At 34.2% G+C, this 24,636-nt stretch overlaps 3 protein-coding genes across 3 annotated transcripts; all 3 read left to right on the top strand.

The window, feature by feature from the left end:
* The first annotated feature begins 1,789 nt into the window (after window positions 1-1,789).
* LOC128210453 (uncharacterized) lies at window positions 1,790-5,971 on the top strand. Its single transcript, XM_052914801.1, has 7 exons — window positions 1,790-1,856; window positions 2,753-2,926; window positions 3,833-3,955; window positions 4,673-4,831; window positions 5,002-5,121; window positions 5,596-5,628; window positions 5,811-5,971. Exons 1-7 carry the CDS (start codon window positions 1,790-1,792, stop codon window positions 5,969-5,971), a joined length of 837 nt encoding a protein of 278 aa, XP_052770761.1.
* Window positions 5,972-6,438: 467 nt separating this feature from the next.
* LOC128210256 (uncharacterized) lies at window positions 6,439-7,664 on the top strand. Its single transcript, XM_052914475.1, has 2 exons — window positions 6,439-6,574; window positions 6,890-7,664. Exons 1-2 carry the CDS (start codon window positions 6,495-6,497, stop codon window positions 7,392-7,394), a joined length of 585 nt encoding a protein of 194 aa, XP_052770435.1. The 5' UTR covers window positions 6,439-6,494; the 3' UTR covers window positions 7,395-7,664.
* A 9,590-nt stretch (window positions 7,665-17,254) lies between these two features.
* On the top strand, window positions 17,255-23,094 carry LOC128210255 (uncharacterized). Its single transcript, XM_052914474.1, has 9 exons — window positions 17,255-17,387; window positions 17,557-17,733; window positions 18,246-18,359; window positions 18,554-18,712; window positions 19,265-19,384; window positions 19,978-20,013; window positions 21,156-21,224; window positions 21,624-21,711; window positions 22,033-23,094. Exons 1-9 carry the CDS (start codon window positions 17,300-17,302, stop codon window positions 23,021-23,023), a joined length of 1,842 nt encoding a protein of 613 aa, XP_052770434.1. The 5' UTR covers window positions 17,255-17,299; the 3' UTR covers window positions 23,024-23,094.
* Window positions 23,095-24,636: the final 1,542 nt, after the last annotated feature.

Raw genomic sequence — 24,636 nt, 5'->3', positions numbered from 1 at the left:
CGTCATTCCTTAAATGAAAAAAAAACACAAAAAAACACCAACAATAAGGTTTAAAAACACATTATTCTACTTTATGGATGTCATTTACTTCTAACTTGCTACTGATTAGTGTGTATTGTGACTCCTGTCCACGTTATGCCGTCTGTGATATCGACTGTGCATCTTTGACGATGGCAAGCTACAGCTTCTTTCCATATTTCATTGCGAAAGCACAGGCGTCCAACACTGCCACCTGTAGTTGCGTTTAAAATTGGATACAAATGGTTATGCACAACAAAAGAATCACACTTGTATGAGTTTTAAAATGTGTGCTTCTGGTTTATGCGGGATAATGTTCGTGGCGATTAGGTCTACGCTCAACAGCGATCTGAACGGTCAACTTTTCAGGCAATCAGGTTCAAGTTTGGTTGTTTTACAATATCAGATAAGAGTTTTTAAAAGAAATGTACAGATAAAATGCAATGTTGTCTTAAAGCATGACACAATTATATTCGCATATTGTATGTGGTATGTTAAGTATATTATATGGCGTGTCTCAAGATAAAATGGGAACAGTTTTCCAGAGTATTTCACACCCTATTGTTGGGGCGCAGTTTATCTCTGGTTTTTAATCTGACCCATGATATCTTTGCATAGAGCTTGTAGTTTAATAAAAATTCTACTATTGAAAGCAAATATTTCGTAGAAAACGATTTGACTAGATGTTGAATATTGTTGTAACGAAGTTGTATGTGCTATACTAGTGAACTGCTCACGCTGTTTCAAGCAATAAATCACATGCCCTGCCCCCGGCAAGATGTTTTTATTTGTAACAGAAGTGTTAAGTCTCTTAATTATTTATGCAATACTTCACTTTACTCCAAATCAATTTGAAATTAGTAATACAAATCACACATTAAACACGACACTTAATCAATATTATTATTTTTTTTACAAACTTCTTTTTTTGCTCACTGCTTGTTTTTAGGTTATTAACTTTGGGTTGATCAATCTGTTTGTTGTATGTAGATCAGTGTTCAATGAGGGGCGTAGCTAATCTATATTTGCACAATTCTCACGGGGAAGAGGTTCAATCCGCCAAATCCGCTATCTTTATACCAAAAGTAGCCTTTTAAAACTCATGTTATTTCTTTCTTCGTCGGTCATTCATGTTTTGTAAAAATCCGTTATAATGCGTTCGTCAATGCTAGTCAATAGTACAAATAGATTCCCTTTTTAAAACTTCCTGATTAATTTTAAACAAACTTTATTTTTATATTATAACTACGATTGATATATATAACAACCAAAAATAAAACTTGTTTACATCATCGAGGCATACAGCTTTTGTATTTCGACATTAGATTGTTTGGTGGTGTTGTTATTTGAAATCATGCTTTTGGATATAAATTGATGATATAGCCATAATTTGACTGCCTGGATCAAGTTGATTCGAGTCAGATCTGGCCTCGTTTTAAAGGTTACTTCTTTTACAGAGATCACTTATTGTTGACTTATATTCCGCATTAACTTCCTAGACGACTGACATTCAGTGAGCGATAAAATCATGTAAGCACTTGAAATGGTTTCATTTCTGTAATAAACTATTTTCATTATCTCATTTTGAAATTTTATTGTCAAAAACAAGGCCTTTTTGCCTGAAGGAACCTGCGCCGATGAGGACTTATTAAAACCATCAAAATCTCTAATTACGTGTTTAGGTGTTTTCGTACTTGCTTTCGCATTCATTCCGTACAATAACTGAATTAATTGATGCCTCTGCTAAAAGTTTTTAAAATTGCATATGAATATGTATGAGGATCTCTGTTTTAGTGTTTGTGTTGTTTTTCACATGTACCTGGTAGCATTCTCCGCAGGTAAGAATTATAAAATAAATTATCGATTTAGGTTGTGCATTTTGTATTTTTTAACTATTCATTTATTGAAAGAATAAGTAACCTATAACAAAACAAATCAGATGGTATTAGCAATAGATGCATCATAATTTGTGTTGTATATTGAATGTGATATGAAACTAAAATCGTAGCATACTTCAGCCTGAAGAATATTGACCAAAGCTAATAATCTGTTTTGCTATCAGAAAACACACACAGGTTTTTACCCAAAACTTAGAATCATTGAAATTGTAAACAGGTTTATAACATTAAGATACTACTAAGAACAATATTAATTGTGTACGTCGGGTTAAAATGCTATCACATATGACAGAAAACTTTATTAAACATAAAATAATTGCATGTACATGTGTTTACCTGAGAACAATTGCCAGAAATGGTGACAACGGTATATGATCTTCTGGGTTTAGGTGTTTAGACCAGACATGAGTTCTTTTTTACATCTGTATAATTACCACTGCGTTGAAACTTAATAAGTCAAGTATGCACAATACGTATTGTAGCACTGCGACTTGCGGATAGAAGAATGCTCAGAAGGAGTTCTTACATATTTTTTGGGGGAAATAAGACACCAAAGGGCAGGGCCGAACCGTTTCTCGGGTATAAATCTATGGAACATGTTTGCCTGTTTACTGTGCAGATTATGCGGAATAAAATGTTCAATGACTTTAAAACCGGACAAAATATATGACACCTGCTTGAAAAGGTCGAGGACTATTAACTGATAAGTTATGACTGAAACTAAATACTTTACCTAAAAGTTATAATCAATTGTAAAATTATGTACCCAGAAAGTTAACATACATTCTAATACCTTAATATCTAAGCTCTTTAAATTGTGAGTTTTTTATCATCAGCCAGCGTCCTATACTGCAACGATGAGAAGCTTACATGGAAAGATGCAATGACATCATGCATAAACTCAGGAGGAACACCAGTGGGAAAGAACATCCACGAGTCTTCAAAAGTTCAAATGCAAAATCAAACCTACTGGACATCTGACTTTATCACAAAGACGGTTCTTACATCAGGTAATTCATGAAACGGTATACATGACCCTTCGTATCCTTATAGTGCTAGTTTGATATATCTGTAGAACTAAAATTTTATGTTAAAAATTATTCAATATAAAGGTTCAGGGGTTAATACTTGAGATGAATAAAAAATGATTGCATCCCGTCTGTCTGAAATCACACAAATTCGAATCCTGTTAAATCCTGTTGCAGACTATTTTATGATTTCCTTTATCTGTTGCTCTGGTGTTCTCTCATAATGCCATATCAAACTGATGTCATGATGGTAGGTTTGAAGTTATCGAAACCCAAAAATCAAAATATGGCAAAGAAATCTACATTTTTGAAGCCTTTATGATAATGAGTTATCTAAGTTAGTAAGGAATCAAAACAAAACCCTAATCAAATTGATAAACATTGACTTTTGTCTTTAAACTGAACGTGCCGGAGGCGTAGCGATTGCTTTATATATCTCAAATAGTAGAATCGAAAATAAAATGACTGTGTGCTTTTTTATGACAGTGTTATTCGTGCCTAGTATGTATGATTTGAAATTGGAAGCTGACGCTTATCATTGAAACAATTTGATTTGATCTACATTTGTAATGGGAACTGCGGGAGCAAGCTCTTAAATTTGAAATTTAACAAAGACCATGTAAAGAGGCACGTGGCTGATGCTTAATCGACGCTTATTACAGAGAAATACACACAACGTCACAAAATAATAAAATCATACTTAACAAACTTCAAAATATCTGTATTAATAATAATTATCTCATGACATTAAAGTTGTAGGTATATTTTTGGTCTTGACTCTTTTTATAAATATATTAAAACAGAAGATATTTGAAAAACGTGTCTAAAGTTTCTTGCTCCTAATGAGAATTTGGAATGCTTAATCTTAAAAGTCAAAACTGCTTTCAGGTGCTGCGCTCAATGTCACCGGTCATCTGTGTGGGTACAAAGTCTTTCACTGGCCCAATGGTTTCTGCAAGGAAAAGTTTGCAAATTGTTCGTTCGAGTTCAAATACATTTGTTGTCCAGAAGGTATTATAATTATAAGCCCTTGTAAAGGTTTTTTCATATATTTCATTATAAAATAAAAAGAAGCAAATATAATTTAAAAAAAAACAAAAAACAAATACATTGAACTTAATTTTCTATAATATCTTATCAGGCTTATTATCTCTATGTTCAACATATGTCTTGAGCATTGATAATGTCATGAGACTGAACATATAAACCGCGAAGTAATGTTTTAAATTTTCTATCACATACAGTCATACACACATTAATAACAATAATCTCATTCCAGTATATTTTGGATTTTGCTGTTGTGATTTCGGCTTCGTCGGATTTGATACAATTTTGAAAATTGATGTGATTCTTGTTAAATCGTGAATTCACTGCGTGAATCGTGTTGAGTCGTAGGTTATCCACCTGAATTGGAAAGAGCCACGACAGTTCTGCTCAAAACTGCCGTGGTGAAGCTACAATTTGCTGTGGTTTTATTTTAGTGTATCCGTTACTCCAAAAACACTCCATAAATCAAAAATACTATGTGATGGCCATTGAGTAGGCATCATTGATTGTTGTTAATCGTGACTTTAGTTGTATGACAATTCAGTACGAGTGTACAGGGGCATTTTTCTTAGTCGTACACATTCTTTGTGAATTTGAATAATTGTTTGTCAATCAGTATTCAGAATTGTTTTCTTTTACTTTTTGCATGAAAAAATTAAAAGTAAAACTGTATAAAACTAGGGAGGACGCCATTACACGAATGTATACAAGCTGGGACATGGGAAAAGGCTTTGTTTTCTTGCAATCACACCTTTTCGGAGCCAGTTTTTGGGTCGGGCATATTTAACGGTCGATATTGGACAAAAACGGCAGTTGAGCTAACTCTACACGAGACACCAGGTAAACATATAGAATAAATATAGTGTAAAATATAGTAATCATAATATTTACTTATGAACTCATTCCTGTTTTATGTTAACTCTGGCAGTGCTTCATAAAAAATACATGTATAAGCTCATTAAAACGAAATGTTCATATCTTTTCCATAATTGTACGATCTATTGTTGAAGGGATGCACGAATGGTTGTACACAGTACCCGACATTTACCAGTGTGGCACCATTGGAATAGAGGGTGTATTTCATTATACAGATTATTGCAACAGGACTCTGCCTTCATATTGCAGCTTTGGTAAGCATCTTTATGTGTTGTGTATTTAAGTTTTAACTTTAAAGTGATGAACAGGAATTATTTGCAAACATACCACCTAATCATTGTTTTGATGAATATTTAATTAGTCCAGTATATGTCTACCATGCTCCCATGCGGCAGACATTTCATCAATGAACTAGTTATGTTTCCTCTTTGTTTTGGTTTAATTCTTTAATGATTAAAGTGGTACAAGTGTGTTGTTTAGTGCTTTTTTTACTGACCATGCCACGGTTATCTCAAGGTTATTTGATAACGATTTACCGATATTTGTGTAATGTTTTTGCTGTCATGTGATGTTGTATGTCTCTCTATTAGTGTTTGTTTGGTTGACCATGATGCATTAAAACATAGTGTAGGTTAAGGTTTAAACTGTTGGGCTTGTCTTTGTTAATTCGTTGAATTTAGCATCACACTAACTTGCATCCGGCTTTTCATGTTGTTTTCATTTTTCAGATAGATATGAAGAGAATATTTCTCATATGCGAGGTAAATATACATAGAAAGGGAACCTTTACATTTCAAAACAAAGTTCGCTATACACAGTCCAATTACTTTAACATGTTTGTAAACTTTTCGTACAGTTTCGTTGTCTTTAAATGCATGATGATTTTAGTTGTATACCGTTCGATAATTCATATTTATATCATATTATGTTATTTACAAATTAGTTTGTGGCTCTCCCATATCAGCGTTTGGAAAAACTTCGACAAAGACGCAGAGTTCATACATGACAGTACCATCCACTTCACCAACAATAATAGCATCAAAAACATCACAAAGGACAACACAGCAAAGTTCTGCAACAAGAAACTTTTTTGAAGGTACATAAGTCACATTAAACAATCGATGTTCAACATCAAACCAAGGGAAGGATTCAGTTTTAAAAAAAATATCAGCTGTTGTACCAGACAAATCAGCAAATCACAAAAGATCTCAACAATACGACAAAACCTTGATGCAAAAATGGTTAACGCAATTAGACTACAGATGTTAGCCGTCAACACAGTCAGTTTGAGGCTACGATATACTATAATATTTGTTTAAACATACCAAATGTATCGGTGTCCACATTTGAGAATCTAGGCCTGCCTCGAAATGTCATTTCAAAACGGACACGAATACTACTCTCAAAATTCAAGAAAGAGACTTAAGCGTGGTTCTTGTCAAATGACGTCTTCACAGTCAAATTGAAGTAGAACGGGAAGTCGCAGTGTTTCTTGTAAATATCGTTTATATAGGTGATGTAGTTCTTTTCTCGCATGTTCATTGCAGTCATACAAAACATGGACTGCATTTAGAATTCCACTCTAAATATGAATTCATAATTCCCTTTCTTTATCGCAGACTCGAAAATGGTGATAGGTGTGGCTGGCGGTGTTGGTTTTCCTGTCGTGTTAGCCATTGTTGTCATTGGCCTGATATTTATGCGCAGGTAGTTTCATCGACATAATAAAAGTATAACCAACATTTAGATCGCTATTGATCCATATTCGCTCACATTGTTTTATTATATTCTGATTATCTGGGATCATTCACAATTGTTCAATGTTGATACCACATCAATTGGAATACCACATAACTCCTGTTTTGCTGGGTTATACAGTATTGCTCCTGCCATTGTAGTCAATAAACAGTTTCAATGAAACCAAAACTGGTTATTTCATACTTTGTATGTATAGTGGTTTCAGGAGTGATTACCAACAATGCATCTGTATAGTGTCCAAAATAAATCTGTTTCGTATTTAAGGAGAGGAATGATCTGTCGATCACCAATAAAAGAAACGGAAGCGCATGCAAATGCAGCATATTGGTTTGCAAATGGAGACGTATTATTTTCTACACCTGCATTGTATACCGAAGACAATGTGCATCAGGATGACGGAGACGACAACTGCCAATTTAATGACAATGGGTCTGGGTATCATATCTATGCAAATACAAATACCTTTGTAAATCGAGTCAACAATCACAACTCTAAAACCAGAGAAAATGATTCAAACCCACCACATGGTAAACAAAAGAAACAATATTGTAGTGCACGTGATAACCAGAGTATAGCGCAAGAAACAACAACAACAGGATATGAAAACGTTTGCTTCAAGGACTCAACCAAACTGGTTCAAAGAAATGATTATGTAAACGTTCACTTACATCCTGGCGACTACAACAACACCCTTGAAGACAGTAATGCTGACAGTGTTGCCTACTTTGGCGGGAATAGAGCACAAAAATGTGGCTATGAATTAGCCTAACTATTACAGTATACTTTCAAACAGGAAAAAAGACTACAACTACGTCACCTTGCACAATGATAACATTCCCAAAGCAACTTAGCGTTTGGATGACATTATACGCTATAAAGAAACCAGCGCCCACGCAATTTATCATCATAATTACACTTATAACATTTTCGACTAAGACCAGGATAGAATTACACTCTGGATTTCCAATCCAATACTGAGGCCAACAAATCAGAAGATTGCTATGACCATTTCTATTGAATTTGCCTGTTTTAAGTAAACAAACCTACTTTCTTTTTATGTTTCATGTATACGATACCTTTCCTAATGAAAGTATAATGTTATTCATTTGTTCAACGATTAAGTGTTTCATTCAGAAGTTTGATTTCCAACAATTTTAAGTAAATCATGAGTTGGTTAAATGTAAGAATTGAAAATTACTTTTAATAAAACAAAACAGCAAGAATTGTTTCTGATTCCGGAAATAGCTAATTTGATTGGAAAAATTATCCCTTTCAAAAATATTCGCGCACAAGTAACCAGCTTGTACATTATCGTACAAATGCTGTTAATGTTGTCGTATATTTTGTCTGTCCTTGCCGTCTAAATACAATTGCCGACAAATTACAATATAAGATGCAAGGCCGCAAATACAGAATGAGTTGCGATATCGCATGACGAGTAATGCCGTACTCCCTTTTACACTTCTTCGAGTATTTACTACGAATACCTATGTCCGAGTCTTCTTATAAGCAAATTTCGAGTTCTATACTATCACCTGACATCACCCATATATGAGAAGCCACATCAACGTCAAGCGATTGTGCAAAATAGCTCAATTAAGGTCGATCAACAGAAAGACCCTATTATGAACTCGAAAGTTGATGCCCTTGATTTACTAAGTTCCTTACTCTAGTCTTTACTACACCGGGAAAGAATATTTAACGCCACAGTACTTAGAACAATATCAATCAACAACAAGATGACATTTTATCACTGATGGCTCTTGATTTGTCAAAATTTGACAGAATTCATTTTATCCTCTCCTACTCGGGCATTTCTTATTGTTCTGTTTATTTGCAAATGTGGTGACAATGGTTGTGGAAATGATATATGATATATATGAAACCTATATGTACAAATGTACTAGGATATATGAACATTGCTTTATCTCGCAAGTATGTTGTAGTGTAGAGCTAATTTAATGGTCACTTTGACTATTTCAAGTAGAAAAAGTAAGGCAACACATAGTCAACTTTTAGTCAACACATTAACATTTTCTGCGCAATTATCTACAAATATGTTCTCTTCGGTTTCCCATCAATGCTTATTTAAGAGGCTACGGCTTTGTTTCAAATTCACATAAACGTTGTGATCACTAACTTCGATTTGCGATACTAAAGCCCACCAGAGTTCTTGCCAAAGCATTGTCTAAACTTGACTAAATTCACCATTTTCCGCTCTCTAAATTAAGCAGTTCGTATCAAATCCATATCAAATATGTTAAAATGTAAAATATGTGCAATGTCTTACTTGATTCAAATTAAAACAACTTGTTTACTTCCTTGTTCAATCATTCCTTATCGACTATTTACCAAACTTAATAGCAATAATTAAAGGCAAGCAAGACTGCATTATTCGCTTTGAAGTTATTGGCCTTGCAGTCATCAAGTTCGATAAAGGAAAATATCTATCAGTCTTATTCTTAATTGATAATTGTTTAATACATTTCTTTTTCTTAAAAGTGGGCCCTCAAAGCCTGCTGACAAATTAAGTGGAAGTTTTACACCTAGCATAATTCGTGCGATGTGAGGTAAATACCAAATAAGAAAACATACGCTGTAAACTCACCTGAGAATAACATGCAACCAACGAGAAATTAATATAACTCTATGAATGTAGGATATATGCTGTTATAAAGTTGACATGAATTAAAGGCTTAACCCCATGAACAAGTTTTGCTCCCTTGACATTGATTTGCCAGGCTGCTATCATGGGTTCTGCATATCGCCTTTACAATTATAACATTTGATCTATGGTCATAAGAGGCATATTACAGAATAGATATATGTGATACTGGACGGACAAAAAAGCATGCTAGACCCTTTAGCGAGAAGTGTGACCTTGACAATGATTCGTCGAAGTTACATGTTGTATTCATGAGTTAAAGACGTGAAAAGTGCCACCAAAACTGTGTTATGTGTGTAGAAATATGTAGCCAATACAAAATGAAATGCTCAATATTAACCTTGTGTTCAAAAAAGATTCTGTGGTTTCAACGAGTAGAAACCATAAAACATTCTACAGGTGATTCAGCGGAACAAAATACTTTTTAAAAGTGTTATTGTTCTTGCTGTTTACAAATGGACTTGATTTTTATTTTAAAAATGGGTTGAATACCACGTCGCCTGCCAAACATACATTCAGACAAAATAAACGTAAAAGACACATAGTCTTCATTGATTGTGATTTTTATAGTTAAAAAAAACAATACTTATATTTCCATTTTTCAACTATTGTCAAACTTTTTAATAAAATTATTATGTCTTGTGTACATAGTTATATGGTAATGGTGTGCGAAATCGCTCAGTTAGTCAACTTTCCAAATATTTGGAGTAAAACTAGTTGGGTGCATCGAATAATTGATAATTAAACATCAGAAATTGCCCCCGATCCCGTTGGAGCCTACATTTAAAACCCATGCCAGTGGTAAAACATTATGTTCTTTTTACAGTAAATGAACCGAAATAGCTTCTTTGTAATACAATAACATCTCAGGCAACCAAAGTATGTTGCTTTATATAGATGTTAAAATATCATTATAACGATAATGTTTCTGTTTTAAACAATTAACAATTCGGATGAAAAATATATTTTTTGTTCATAATATCAATTTTGAATGACGGAATACATCTTTCGATTCTTAAATAGAATAGAAATTCAAAAATAATGCCATTATTGCTTTCGATTTTTGATAAGTGATAAACTAGTATACAGAAAAACGTATTAAATCAGCGATAACATTTGGACACGCACATTCTCATTTAATTTAATAAAAAATACTGTTAAGATTATGGAATTATTGTGATATAGAAAATATAATTTGCATTTTCTGATTTGAATTGTCCATTTTATTTTTTGAGGGTCGTGAGTTATAATTCAAAAATGACCTACATGTACATGACCGCCGATAACGACATCATATCACATGTTTTTTACAAACGCAACTAATTTATATCGCTTCTGTTTTATTTGTCTTCCTCTTTCGCTTGTTTTTAAATTATATTTTATGCGATAGGTGTTCAAAAACATTTTTTTATTTCATAAATTGTACATGAAAATGCCTATGTATAAAAATTGGGAGTATTGTTTTAAAATATGTATTACTTTTGGCGTTATATATCGCGTAGGGTAAGTCAAGTTACTTAATTGAATTTAATCTGTTGTCAATACTACGGTAGTATCTTAAAGGCATAACAGTTAAATGTTACGATAGCAAGAAAAGGAAGAATATGAAAATCACAGGCATTGAGATATTGTTTGGCACTATAACAGCAGACAGCTTGTATTTCCTGCGATTGTTTGGCACTATAACAGTAGACAGCTTTTTTCCAGCGATTGTATGACACCATAACAGTACAGTGATTTTTATGCAAATTACTGCCTTCTCGTTTTGTATGACACTTTAACTGTAAGAGTGGACAGCTTGTAGTTCCAGTCAAGTTATGATTCTTGAATTACAAGTTTGCAAAGTGATATATTTATGTTCCAAGCCTTATCCAATTCCTGCCAAACGTTTTAAGTTGTGATGAAAAACAAACTTGTTCGTAGAATTTGAATTTCAAAGTTTTCTAAGAGCAATTTCTTTTTGAGAGTTATGTTATTTATGCTAAACGATGCTTTTGCAATTGTGATAAAATTGTGGATTAATGACTGACAGATGATTTAATTCTGTAGGGCACAAAAAAAACAGCTTAGGGAAATATTAAATTTCAATTACAATACTGAGGCCTGTTTGACTGTTTTAAGTAAACAAACCTACTTTCTTTATATGTTTCATTCATACGATACCTTTCTTAATAAAATTATAATGTTTATCATTTGTTCAACGACTAAGTGTTTCATTCAGAAGTTTGATTTCCAACAATTTTGAGTAAATCATGAGTTGGTTGATTGTAAGAATTGAAAATTACTTTTAACAAAACAAAACAGCAAGAATTGTGTCTGATTCTGGAAGTAGCTAGTTGGATTGGAAATCCAATTTTTGGTATCAAGCGCTCATCATATCATTCGGTCAATTATATCCCATGTTTGTTTAAGCCGTTACGGTTCTGATGCATTGTCAGGGCATTAACTCCTAAAAGGGTACAAATTGTTTTGTTTAAAAAGTGTCATATTTGGCATGAAATGTATTCCCATTCATTATTTCTGGCAAAGTATTACTAATAAATGTTTTAATCTTGTCTGGCTGAAAACAATCGGCCATTTTCTGGGTTTTATCACTTTCACATATTTTTTAAAAAAACATTGAGTTGTCTGCATTCTTACGAGCATGCAAAATGTCCAAATTGGGTAAAAAAATGTCTGCGATAACTTAAAGTGTGTAGAACTTTGTAGAATTCCACCAATTCATGCTAAAAATGCCATTGTGTGTCCAGTTCAGTTGAAAACCTCAAAGCATTGCAATTTGGGCCAAAACACCTTACATTTGCAGACGCACAGGTGTTTGGATGATATACAGTGAAACTGGAAAAACCGACACAGACCATCATATTGAGCTATTTTGGGTGTATGTATGTATGTAGGACTAATTAAAAATGTTGTTCATAAAAAATGCAGGGACTGGTTCACTTATAGGAATGTTATAACTAAACGTTAATTTCTGCATGTGGTCCAGGATGCCTTCTCTATCTTTAAGATTTGGAATGCTACTTCAGATTGATATTTTATTTCAGTCTGAGTGAAGTGTCTGAGAAACGCGACAAACTTTTTTATTATTAAAATGCGTTGGATTTGAACTGAATTTTAAGGAAATGTTTGATTGCCATGTACGTGAAACGCTAGAAGTAGCATTTTCCTATCTAAGTGTTGCGTGTTTGCATTTAAATGTATGAGAATGAAATAGTAGTGTATAACCTTATGCGCAAAATAAGGTAAATGAATGTGCAAACACATTTTGTGTGTTGATCGGCCAAAGACATAGAACACAAAAACAAAATATCACAAGAAACATGGAACAACGGCACAAAACTCGACAAACAGCATAGTGCATAATAATATTATATATATTATATACTATATAAAAACTAGGTATGTTTATTCAAACCATCCACAAATATACATATATATATTCACATCACATCATATCAAAACTATTAAGATATGTAGGTGTGCAACCAATAGTTTACCTTGCCACACTGTCACGACTTCTAGTCGTTATGGCGAGTTGAAAAGTCACCTTTTGTAAAGCGGATGTCAAAGACATCTCGCTATATTTCGTACGATTCGATATTGTCGGGACATGTTAGAAGTTCAAAATGTTTAAAACTACCCCATTAAAGTATCCGCGCACAAGTAGCCAACTAGTACATTTTCGTACAACTGCTGTGTACGTTGTCACCTGTTACCGTTTATTATCGCCTGCCCTTGCCGTCCAAATACAATTACCGACAAACTACAATGTAAGATACAAGCGTAAAGCTAATTAAATGGTCGTTTTGACTATTTCAAGTAAAAAAGTAAGGCAACACATAGTCAACTTTTAGACAGCACATTTTCATTTTCTATAGCTAGATGTATGACCATGCCAATGATTCGACGAAGTTACATGTCTCAAACATGAGTTAAAGATGTGAACTGTTTTACTAAAAACGTTCAATGTGTGAAGATTATATGTAGCCAATATTAAATGAAAGGCTCAATTCTAATCTGGTAATGCGACCTTGATTTCGACCTTGATTTTAAGATGGTGTGGTTTCAAAAGAGAAGTAACCATAAAACATACTACAAGTGATTCAGCAGGACATAAATATTGTATTATTCACTACAATCAGAAACAAATAGTTTTATTATTCTTGTTGTTTTCAAATGGACTCCCTTTTTTAGATAATATGGGTAGGATTCCACCTCCCCTACAAAACATCGAGACCAAATAAACACTATAGACGCATAGTTTTGACATTTAACGATAAGGCCACTAGCAAATTCGAAAAGCAGGACCAACATCAAATAAATCATAAAAATCATGCAACTTAACTTTTAAAAACAAAACAAAAATGTTTGAAGGCGTATAATTAAAGAGCATGTTCTGTCCTAAACCCTTGGAAACTCGACCAATTGTCCTGAAGTTAGACCTTTAATACTCATTTTACACTTTATTTAGTTTTGTAAACAGTTTCGAGCAGAGTCTTATAAACAGTGGCCAACCTGTTTTTGCTGTAACAAGTTGCAAGTGTCAGCGGCCCCCGACCTTGGTCCAGCAGCTTTAGGGATGAGGCCCCACCAGCTGTAATAGCCGCTGTAATTCCGCTTTCGGGAACAACTGCAAACACGAGAAATATGTAGAGGAGATAAATAGTTAATGTGAAACAAGAGTAATTACTTTTCATACTGTTCCGTCCATATAAGGCTTGTTATGCTCTAGGGCTAATTCTAAACATAATTCTATGACAGATGAATGCTTCATGAATCAATCTAGTACGTTCCTTGAACCGTTAGAACGTCAACTGGCTTAACACTATTTCGTGAACTGAGGTCGAGTATTGAAATGAGTGATTATTTGATCATATTAGATAACTTTAAACACACGCAAGCTATCTCGAAAATAAGATTATCCTCTCATAATTTAAACATTGAGATAGGTAGATATTCAGGTGTAGCGAGGCAAAATAGAAAATGTGAACTTTGTAATTTAAATTAGGTAGAGGATGAATATCATTTTATGATTGTATGCAATGTATATAGTGACCTAAGGAGGGAATATATTTCTTCTTATTATATAAATAGGCCTAGCATGTTTAAATTTATTAAACTTCTAAATGTCAGAAATAAACACCAGTTGCATAAACTAGCATTGTATATTATTAAAGCCTCTAAACAAAGAGACACTATTATCAATATTGTACAGTAGTATATATTTTGTAATACATTTCCTCCTCTAGTGAAGTTTGTGACAGTTAAGCATAAGGAAGATAATTAGTGCTATAACTTGAGTTATTTTTCATTATTTGTGTATTTATGAATAACCGATATGTGTATATGATGATAAGCTGTATACGCTTTAATCAAAATAAATTTATTTATCTTATCTGATCTAGAGTAGAAACAAGTACTGGTGTCCACATTGGAATCCATAAAAGGTTACCATAGCGGGGATCGAATCCACAAGCACTTGTGATGAAAAGTGGATATCTAGGGGCTAATAAGTACTCCGAGGCTACAGTGCCTGCATGATAATATTTCTAGTACTGAACGTATATGTGATCGTAATGGCTTCATGGCGTAAACGTTCCTAGCCCTGGGTGAAATAATAATTTTATATATGGTTCCAAAGCTACAATTTAAGAGAGGCTTACTCATTCCAAATGAAATTATAACCTTATGTAGGGAGTATGGTTCACAAGCTACAATTTTACGGAGGCGAACATATTCCTAGCTCGGTGTAAAATTAATTTGCTTATACGTTTTATTCGGAGGCTACGAGCTACAATGTCAGCGAGGCGCTCACATTCCTAACCCTTTGTAAAAAAGTTGCCTTATACAGGGCAAGTCAATCGGAAGCTACAAAGTCAGCTTACATGCGTACACATTTCTTGAGGTTTGTAAAATAGTTGCCTTATACAGGGCATAGTGTTAGTAGGTCACAATGTCAGCAATGAGTTCACCATTCTTGCTCTTTGTGAAAAAGTTGCCCTATACAGGGCATATTGTTCGGAGTCTTCAATGTCAGCGAGGCGTACGTACTCATGTTACTGTTTACCTGAGTAAAGCATGGAGTGGAGCAGGACGGTAAGGCCAGACAACATGATACCTCTAAGGCACCGCATCTGCTCCACACGCTGGGAGTCTGTGGCTTGGTCTATGGCTTAGTCATCAGACATGTCTTCATCCCCCTTCTTCTTAATATTGTGAAATGTCATTATTACTAAATATATCTTTTTTATTTCGTTTTTAAATCTATATACCAAATTACTTAATATATAAATACACTTAAATGCAGCTTTGAGGAATATTAATTTTTTTTTCATATGGTTCGCAATTATTGGTATTTCTTACTCTGTAAGATTTGATACAATAATTAATGTTCTAACAAACTTTAATTATAGTTTGGTTTCCTGCAGGCAGGTAACCAACTTATAATGACATGTCTGTTCAGTTGTTAAACTGCAACGATTAAGCGTGGTTCTTATTGGAAGCCGAGAGGCGATTTTTTGGCCAGATATATAGGTTATAACTAAATGCCTGTATTATTTAAATCTACAAATATTTCATTAGCAATTAGAGCAATAACTTTACATGTACCACAAGGCCTACAATGAGCCATTTAACATGTGATCTCATACAAATGTGTATGTGTGTGTGTGTGTGTGTGCGTGTGTGTGCGTGTGTGTGCGCGTGTGTGCGTGTGTGCTTGTGTGCGTGCGTGCGTGCGTGTGTGTGTGTGTGTATGTGTGTGCTCCATCGTACTTTAAAACATGTCGGAAGAGCGGTCTGCATGGTGCTCTTTCCAATATAGAACGCATGACAACTGTATTGAATGTATAAAACGTGAACTCAAGTTCCCCCTTTTATCGCAATTAAAACAGACTCTCTCAATGTATGGTACCAAAACGCATTAACCATTGAACTAATATTCAAACAGGTATCATTCGATAATCAGGGGTTCTAACAGCTGACAATTTTCATTTATATTCCTTTCAATGTACTTACTACTGTTATTTATGAATAAGTCTGACCAAAATACTATTAGCCAAAACAGAGAAATATTTCAGAACACCTTATCAGCGATAACCAAGAAGCCAGTATCAAAATTAGCGCAAGTACATAGTGTAGGAGAAAACATTGTAGATATCAACCGCAATATATGGGCTAACAAAGACTGCTATGATCATATCCACTTATTGTGAAAATTTTAAAGTAAACAAACCTTTACCATCTTCATGTTTTGAATATTACAACTCTTTTTAATACAATAAAACGAAATTGATCAGTTAATCAACTTTCCAAATATTTTGAGTAAAACAGTAGTTGGTTTAATCAAATAATTGATAATAAAAAAATTGCCCCCGATCATGCTGAAGATTACATGTAAAATTCATACCAGTGGTAAATGATTAGTGTTTTCGAATACGTTCGTATTATGTCTCAGGCAACCAGAGTATGTTGCTATATATTTTTGTTTTAATATAACTATAACGATAATGTTTTCGGTTTAAAAAAAAATCCGATTAAAAAGGGAAGTCGTTCATTATATCAATTTCGCATTGCGGAAAACATGTAGAAAGTGGCATGTTTGATAAAATTTTGAAAAAAATGCAATGTCATTATTGCTTTCGGTTTTTTGGTAAATGTTAATCTGATATACAGAAAAACGTTTTAAATACGCGAAAACAATTGGACAAGTACTTTCTCATTTAATTTCAAAATAAAGCTAAGAGTATGGACTTTTTGTGGTAAAGAGAAAAAAATGCATTTTCAGGTTTGAATTTCCATTTTATTTTTTTGAGGATCGTGCGTAAAATTTCAAACATGACCTACATGTATATATTTGCCGATAGCGAGATTGATTCAAACGCTTCTTGCAAACACAACTATTTCATGTCGCTTATCTCATATTTATCTTCCTCTTTCGCTTGTTTTAGATTAGGTATTTCGCAAAAGGTGTTTCATAAATTTAGTGTTTTTTTCATAAATTGTATATGAAAATGCCTAAATATATATATTCGGAGTATTGTTTTAAGATATGTATTATTTGTGCCGTTATCAATTGCGTAAGCCTATCAAAAGGTAAGCCACGTTACTATATTGTATTTAATATGTTGTCAATACTACGTTATTATACTGAACGATAATTATTACGATAGCAGGAAAAGGAAGAATATGAGTTTATGAATGTTATGAAGACTGTGTAACAAGTAGGCGCTTGCCTAACTCACACTCATGTAACTCCTTTCAGCCAGTGTCATATACTCTAACTGTGATCAGCTTTCTTGGAGAGTATCAATGAACACATGCCTACACGCAGGCGGCACGCCGGTCAGTGAAGATGTATACAGCTCTTACAATGTGCTTCTGTCAAGTCGACAACGCGTCTGGACGTCTGACTATACTGTTGGAACTAAACTTTATACAAGTAAGGTATAATTATAAATGTTACCCCTCACAACCCCCGTCGGATTAGGCATGGCTTTCCGTTGGAGGAGTTGGTTGGTAGAACTTGGAAACCTAAGAGAAACTGTCACTAAGAATATAGATACTCGAACACTCTTGACTGAGATAGCTCTGACCCTAGCATAATGGTTTCCGTTATTTGAGGTGAGAAATATCAAGAAATTGTTAATTGGAAGACAATTTCTCGACGAGACAAACTTTGAATTCTGCTGTCGATCTTTGATTGTATATTTAACGCTCTCCTTAATCAATAAACATACATTTTAGTTTCAAATAAATAATAGCAAGCCCGGAAGTCAGAAAACAATTTTCGATCAACAAGAAAATATTACAAGTACATGTAGCACTTAAAATACATTTAACTAAAGAACAAAACAACCCAGAACAAACAGATTTTTAAATTTACAAAGTCCTTTCAAGAAATTGAATGAATTGTATTTGATATCCAACCAACATTGTTTCATATATTAACAGATCGGACCGCTGAACTATGTGGTGTCCGTACCTACAATTCGTCTACTCAGACTCTTAGCGAGGAGTTTTTTTGGAACTGTGATAGCCATTTCCTGTACAGATGCTGTTCTTCAGGTACACACTGAGTATTTGATTAGTTAATAAGGCAGTTATTTTTAAGTCTCGTGGTTCCCATATTAATGTAAGGATCAACTTGATACATACAATAGCGTCAGGTAGTTATGAGCACAATTTATATAACGTGTACAACGTAAGTGTGTTTCTATTGTTGTACATAACCATACATATCCAATTTTAAACGAAACTAGACAAAGGTCATTCTGGTGGCAATGTTGGACCCGGGTGTATTCGTAATGGAACATGGGAAAAAGCTGTGACTTGCTCTGGTCAAAGATACACAGCCGGTACCCAAGACGGCACATATTGGACAGGAGCGACTTTACAAACTACTCAGCAGCAAGTCCAAAGTAAATTAAATGCAAACTTGTACAATAATGTTTGTTTTTTCTTTTAATTTATTATGTATAGTTTGCTGTGTTTTTGTAGTAAATTCTTTCATTTATGTATGCAAAATAGTTTTATATTGACACGGACTATATTTTGTCATAAAACAAGATAACAATGTATTCTTGGATGCTGAGTGGTCCTAAGTATAAAGGAACTTGTTCATCTTTTAAAAGGTCAAAGATCAACAAACTTAAATTCGCGTTAAATGAGGACAAAATGGTTGTTTCAATGATAAAACATCGTCAAAAGCTCAATTTTAATATATATTCAAATTTAACATAAAATGCCCTATTTTGACGAAGGGAGAAACGCTGTTGAATAATTTTAAGGGCGAATTTACAAATATATATCTGCGAGTTGCTGTTTGGACTTTTATTTCTTAGAAGTAAGTAAAATGACCCAGTTTGAAAAATATCGCTGCCGGCATAAGACCTATGAAGGAGTCCCCTTTAACACATAGAATACATCGAAAGGGGCAATGCAATCTGATGATTTATTACCTGTATTTCAAGCAAAGTCAGACCTGCCAGGTGAAGGAACCCAAATTTACAACTGTGGATTCATAAACACAGACGGGAAGTTTACACGAACTACGAGTTGTTATCAAAATATGTCTTCACTGTGTAGTTTTGGTAAGAAATTTACTGCATTTACGAAATGATATAGAGGATAATTGTTTGTTTCAGTATAAGATCGTAATATATTTCACGAACGATGCAACCACGAGTAAAATAGTCTCTTATGGTGTTCACTGGGTAGATTTAATTGCGTTTTTAACTGAAACAAAGATATTTGTTTTTTTCCTTTTACTGCATGCCTGAAAGATGTATTAAAAGTAACTGTGTTTACAAGTACAGCGCGCTTATCTGTTTACGTGCGTAACGTCATTATGGAAATGACGTTATTGATATTGTGTCCTAGTCCTTTGCGCACTGGTATTTGATTTGTATAGCAGGACGGAGTACATATTCTTAACAGTTAAAATACGTAATTGATTTGTTTACAGTTTAAAACTGTGAAATAGCATTTTAATTTCCTTGATAGATATCTATAAACCACTGGAAATCATAAACAAAGTCGAAATTAACAGAAAACTTCCTTATTGACGAGAAAAAGCTTTATTTTTCCATGAAATTATAGAAATAATAAATAATAATTGTATGCTCTTTTTGTGTTCATTTGTATTACGACTAGGTCCTATTTAATAAGTTAATTTACTTTCTAGGCAATTTTACAGACCATTCATCGCATCATATGTCAGGTAATAATTGGTGACTTTATTAACCTGGGTATAAATTATAAAACCATTTAACACTGGAAATAATTTGATAAAAGCAAAACATTGCTCTTAGTACTTGAGTATATCCATAGTGGGATTCAGAAAACATTGCTCTTAGTACTTGAGTATATCCATAGTGGGATTCAGAAAACATTGCTCTTAGTACTTGAGTATATCCATAGTGGGATTCAGAAAACATTGCTCTTAGTACTCGAGTATATCCATAGTGGGATTCAGAAAACATTGCTCTTAGTACTTGAGTATATCCGTAGTGGGATTCAGAAAACATTGCTCTTAGTACTTGAGTATATCCGTAGTGGGATTCAGAAAACATTGCTCTTAGTACTTGAGTAAATCCATAGTGGGATTCAGAAAACATTGCTCTTAGTACTTGAGTATATCCATAGTGGGATTCATAAAATATTGCTCTTAGTACTTGAGTATATCCATAGTGGGATTCAGAAAACATTGCTCTTAGTACTTGAGTAAATCCATAGTGGGATTCAGAAAACATTGCTCTTAGTACTTGAGTATATCCATAGTGGGATTCAGAAAACATTGCTCTTAGTACTCGAGTATATCCATAGTGGAATTCAGAAAACATTGCTCTTAGTACTTGAGTATATCCGTAGTGGGATTCAGAAAATATTGCTCTTAGTACTTGAGTATATCCGTAGTGGGATTCAGAAAACATTGCTCTTAGTACTTGAGTATATCCGTAGTGGGATTCAGAAAACATTGCTCTTAGTACTTGAGTATATCCATAGTGGGATTCATAAAATATTGCTCTTAGTACTTGAGTATATCCATAGTGGGATTCAGAAAACATTGCTCTTAGTACTTGAGTATATCCATAGTGGGATTCAGAAAATATTGCTCTTAGTACTTGAGTATATCCATAGTGGGATTCAGAAAACATTGCTCTTAGTACTTGAGTATATCCGTAGTGGGATTCAGAAAACATTGCTCTTAGTACTTGAGTATATCCGTAGTGGGATTCAGAAAACATTGCTCTTAGTACTTGAGTATATCCGTAGTGGTATTCAGAAAACATTGCTCTTAGTACTTGAGTATATCCATAGTGGGATTCAGAAAAAGCATGACGATTGCTTTTTCTATTTTAGTTTGCAACTTTACGAAAACGGAGAATGTTACTCGGCAAGACAACAGTCAGTCTAAGGCAAAACAATCTGGTAATATTTTATAAACGTACCAACGGTTGATAGTGAGTTGATTTTTTGCACTTGTTGTGTCTCTCGTTCAGTGTTTGTTAGACATAAGCCTTATGCCTTTAAACAGAGTGTATGTAAAAGTGGTAGCTATAGGGCCAAGCCCCACTTACAAATGTCTTTCCAAAATGGACACGAATACTAATTTATAATTTCAAAAAACGGACTTGAGCGCGGTTCTTGTCAAATAAAGTGTTTACAGTCGAATTCAAATAAATGAGAAATCGTGTCCCTTGTAAACATTGTTACCTTTCTTTTAAATGTGCATTGAAGTAATAAAGAATATAAACTTCAAATACAATGTAACAATTCACGCTAAATAAGAATAAGTCCACATTCTTGGTTTTGCATTTTATATTTCAGATTCGAAAATGGTGATAGGCGTGGCTGTCGGTGTGGGTGTCTCTGTCGCTTTAGCTGTTGTTATCATTGGCCTGATATTCATGCGAAGGTATTACACGGAGATAATAAAAGTATACCCAAATTTATAGCTTAATTTCACGAGTCTTCACAAATGGTCAACATTCGTCCACAATGTATTTTTATATTCTCATTCGGGATCATTTACAATAACGCAACGTTTAAACCACGTCATATAAAATACCACCTACACGGTGGTTTTATGGGGGCTTAGACGATGTAGCCCCTGCCCTTGTAGTAAAGCAAACCGAATCTGGATCTCCATACGGTGAATGTATGGTGTGCTTAGGAGCAATCAGTCATCAACATTGTTATGTGTATCGTATCCACAACAATTATTTTCGTATTTAAGGAGAGGTATGATCTGTCGACCACCTACAAAAGATACGCAAGCGCATAATAATGCAGCATACGGGGTCACAAATGGAGACATATCGATTTCTTTACCTGCATTGTCTACCAATGATAATGCGCATTATGATAATGGAGAAGACAATAGCCAATTTCATGGAAATGGGTCAGAACATCATATCAATGCGAAAACAAATACGGCATTTCCAGACAACAGCAGTCAACATAAACATGGTCAAAATGGTGCTATTGAAAACGACATTCAAACAGAAAATAACGGAACAGCTTCGGCTAACCAAGATGACAAACACCGGCGTCAGCAGGAGTCCGAGCAAGCAAATAGAGTGTATAGTCGATTCAAGAAACACATCCGTAAAGGCAAAGGGAATGATTCCATGGCGACAGACGGTAAGAAAAAGATACGGGCTCGTACTGCATGTGATTCGCAACGTACCACTCAAGGACTAACAACAAACGAATATGGCATCGCTTGTTTCAAGGACTCTACAAAACTGGTTCAACAAAATGATTATGATTATCTTCACGAAGATACTGATGAGTACAATACAACAAGTATAAGTAACCTACACTTGCATCCTGGCAGCGAGTACAATACCATTGAAAGGCGTGATGATTACTCTGTTGCCAACTTTGGTGGGAATAAAACATCACAAGTGACTATAAATGAGGCAAATGATGACGTTTATAATACACTGTCAACCAATAAAGAAGACTACAATACCGTCAACTTGCACCGAGACAACGTTCCAAACACAGCATTGCATTCAGATGAGACTTACAATACACTCCATCATGAGACAGAAGACTATAACATTGTTGACTTGAAGGGAGAAACCAATGCCCACGTAAAAATACTTCATGATGACACTTATAATACTCTTGGACGAGGGAGAGAAGAGTATAACACTGTAGATTTCCATAAAAATACCGAGGCCAACAAATCCGACGACTGCTATGACCATCTCCATTGAATATGACTTGTTTACGTTTTAACAGACACTGTTGCGCTCGTTTTATGTTTTATTTATACTATACCAATCTAATAAAATTATAGTATTTATTGTGAGTTTGGTTTCTGGTCACCAAGCCGGACAAGTGGGTTTCCTCCGGGTACTCTGGTTTCCCCCTATACACAAGACGCGTAAAATCGTGCCAACGAGAGTGATTAATATAGTAATAACTTGTTTCACTATCGTCGTAAAATAAAAAAAAGTTTAAAGTAAACTAAACTGATAAAAATATTATGTCAAGTGTACAAATAAGATAATGCTGTCACCAATAAAGTTTAATAATACAAAACAGTAAAAATTGCCCCGGACTCCGTTAGTAACCAGTTTGATTGCAAATCCGATTGTTTTGGTACCAAGCGCTTATCATATAAGCGGGTCAATTATATATATAGCCCGAAAGAATATGATGCTATGTCGACGTATAAACTCGATCCTTAGAGGCAAATTAAGGTTAAAAAAAGTGGAAACATGTTGCCTGTCGATCGGGTTATTGCCGAACGTTACCATCAATATCAGCCATTTGTTTAACACTATGTAATTCCGAATTAATGCATAGTTTCATCATGAATACATTGTAAACATTTAGATAACTTAGGATAAAGGCATTACAAAAGTAAGTTACAGATTATATAAACGTATCGTATTCAAATCACTTCATATCATATTAAGGTATGTATGTGTGCCACTAATAGTATGCCCTGCCACACAGTCACGACTATAAGGCGTTATCGCGAGTTGAAACTCACCATTTGCCGAGCGGATGTCAAACAGATGTCGCATGAAGTCGACGCGTGTATTGTCGGGTACGACGATAGTTTCAAATTGTGTAAAAATTATCCCAGTCCACAGATTTCGCACACAAAACTCGTAACTAACTTGTACATTGTCGTTCAACTCGTGTGCGCCTATTCGCATATTGCTGTATACCACCGCCTGTTCTCGCCGTCCAAAAACAATTTCCGACAAAACAGGATGCAATGCTTGTTAACAATGACGCTTGCTTTTGATGAAAATCATTAATATATTAAAATATCTCGTGAAAACAATGCACGTCCTTACTCTTGGCTTACTGAGTCACTTGATGCACTTTATTCTTTCAAAACTTTATATCGTTCTCTTTCGTGTAAATCTCATCCGATACCATGTTTTGGTGAACGAAATGTATTGTTATTGTTTTCCGAGTGCAGATTGCCAGTTTTGAGGTTAAATTGGAACATTTAAGAAAATGATTACTGGTTCATTTTGTAGATTTTTAGAGCCTATGTTCATCCCAAATTTAGTAAATCTATTGCACACTAAAATAACAATTTTTCCATATCCATGAATGTATACTATAACACGTATAAGGGGGTTCATTTTGATAGGTACAACAAAACTCTCGCTCGTCTTCGTCAGCGGCTTTACGTGTCCATGTGCATTATCTAATTTAAGGCTAAGCAATTGTTATGTATGTTTTACAATACTCAGTTTTAATGTTTATAAGTATTATAACTTGACTGAGTTCGATAAACAATCAAATGGCACTATTAAACTCCAGAGTTAGTGACCTTGAATTGTCAAATTTGACCAAATTC

This window comes from Mya arenaria, chromosome 12 (genome assembly GCF_026914265.1).
Source record: "Mya arenaria isolate MELC-2E11 chromosome 12, ASM2691426v1".
Taxonomy (NCBI): domain Eukaryota; kingdom Metazoa; phylum Mollusca; class Bivalvia; order Myida; family Myidae; genus Mya; species Mya arenaria.
This window is presented reverse-complemented; position numbering and strand designations above follow the sequence as displayed.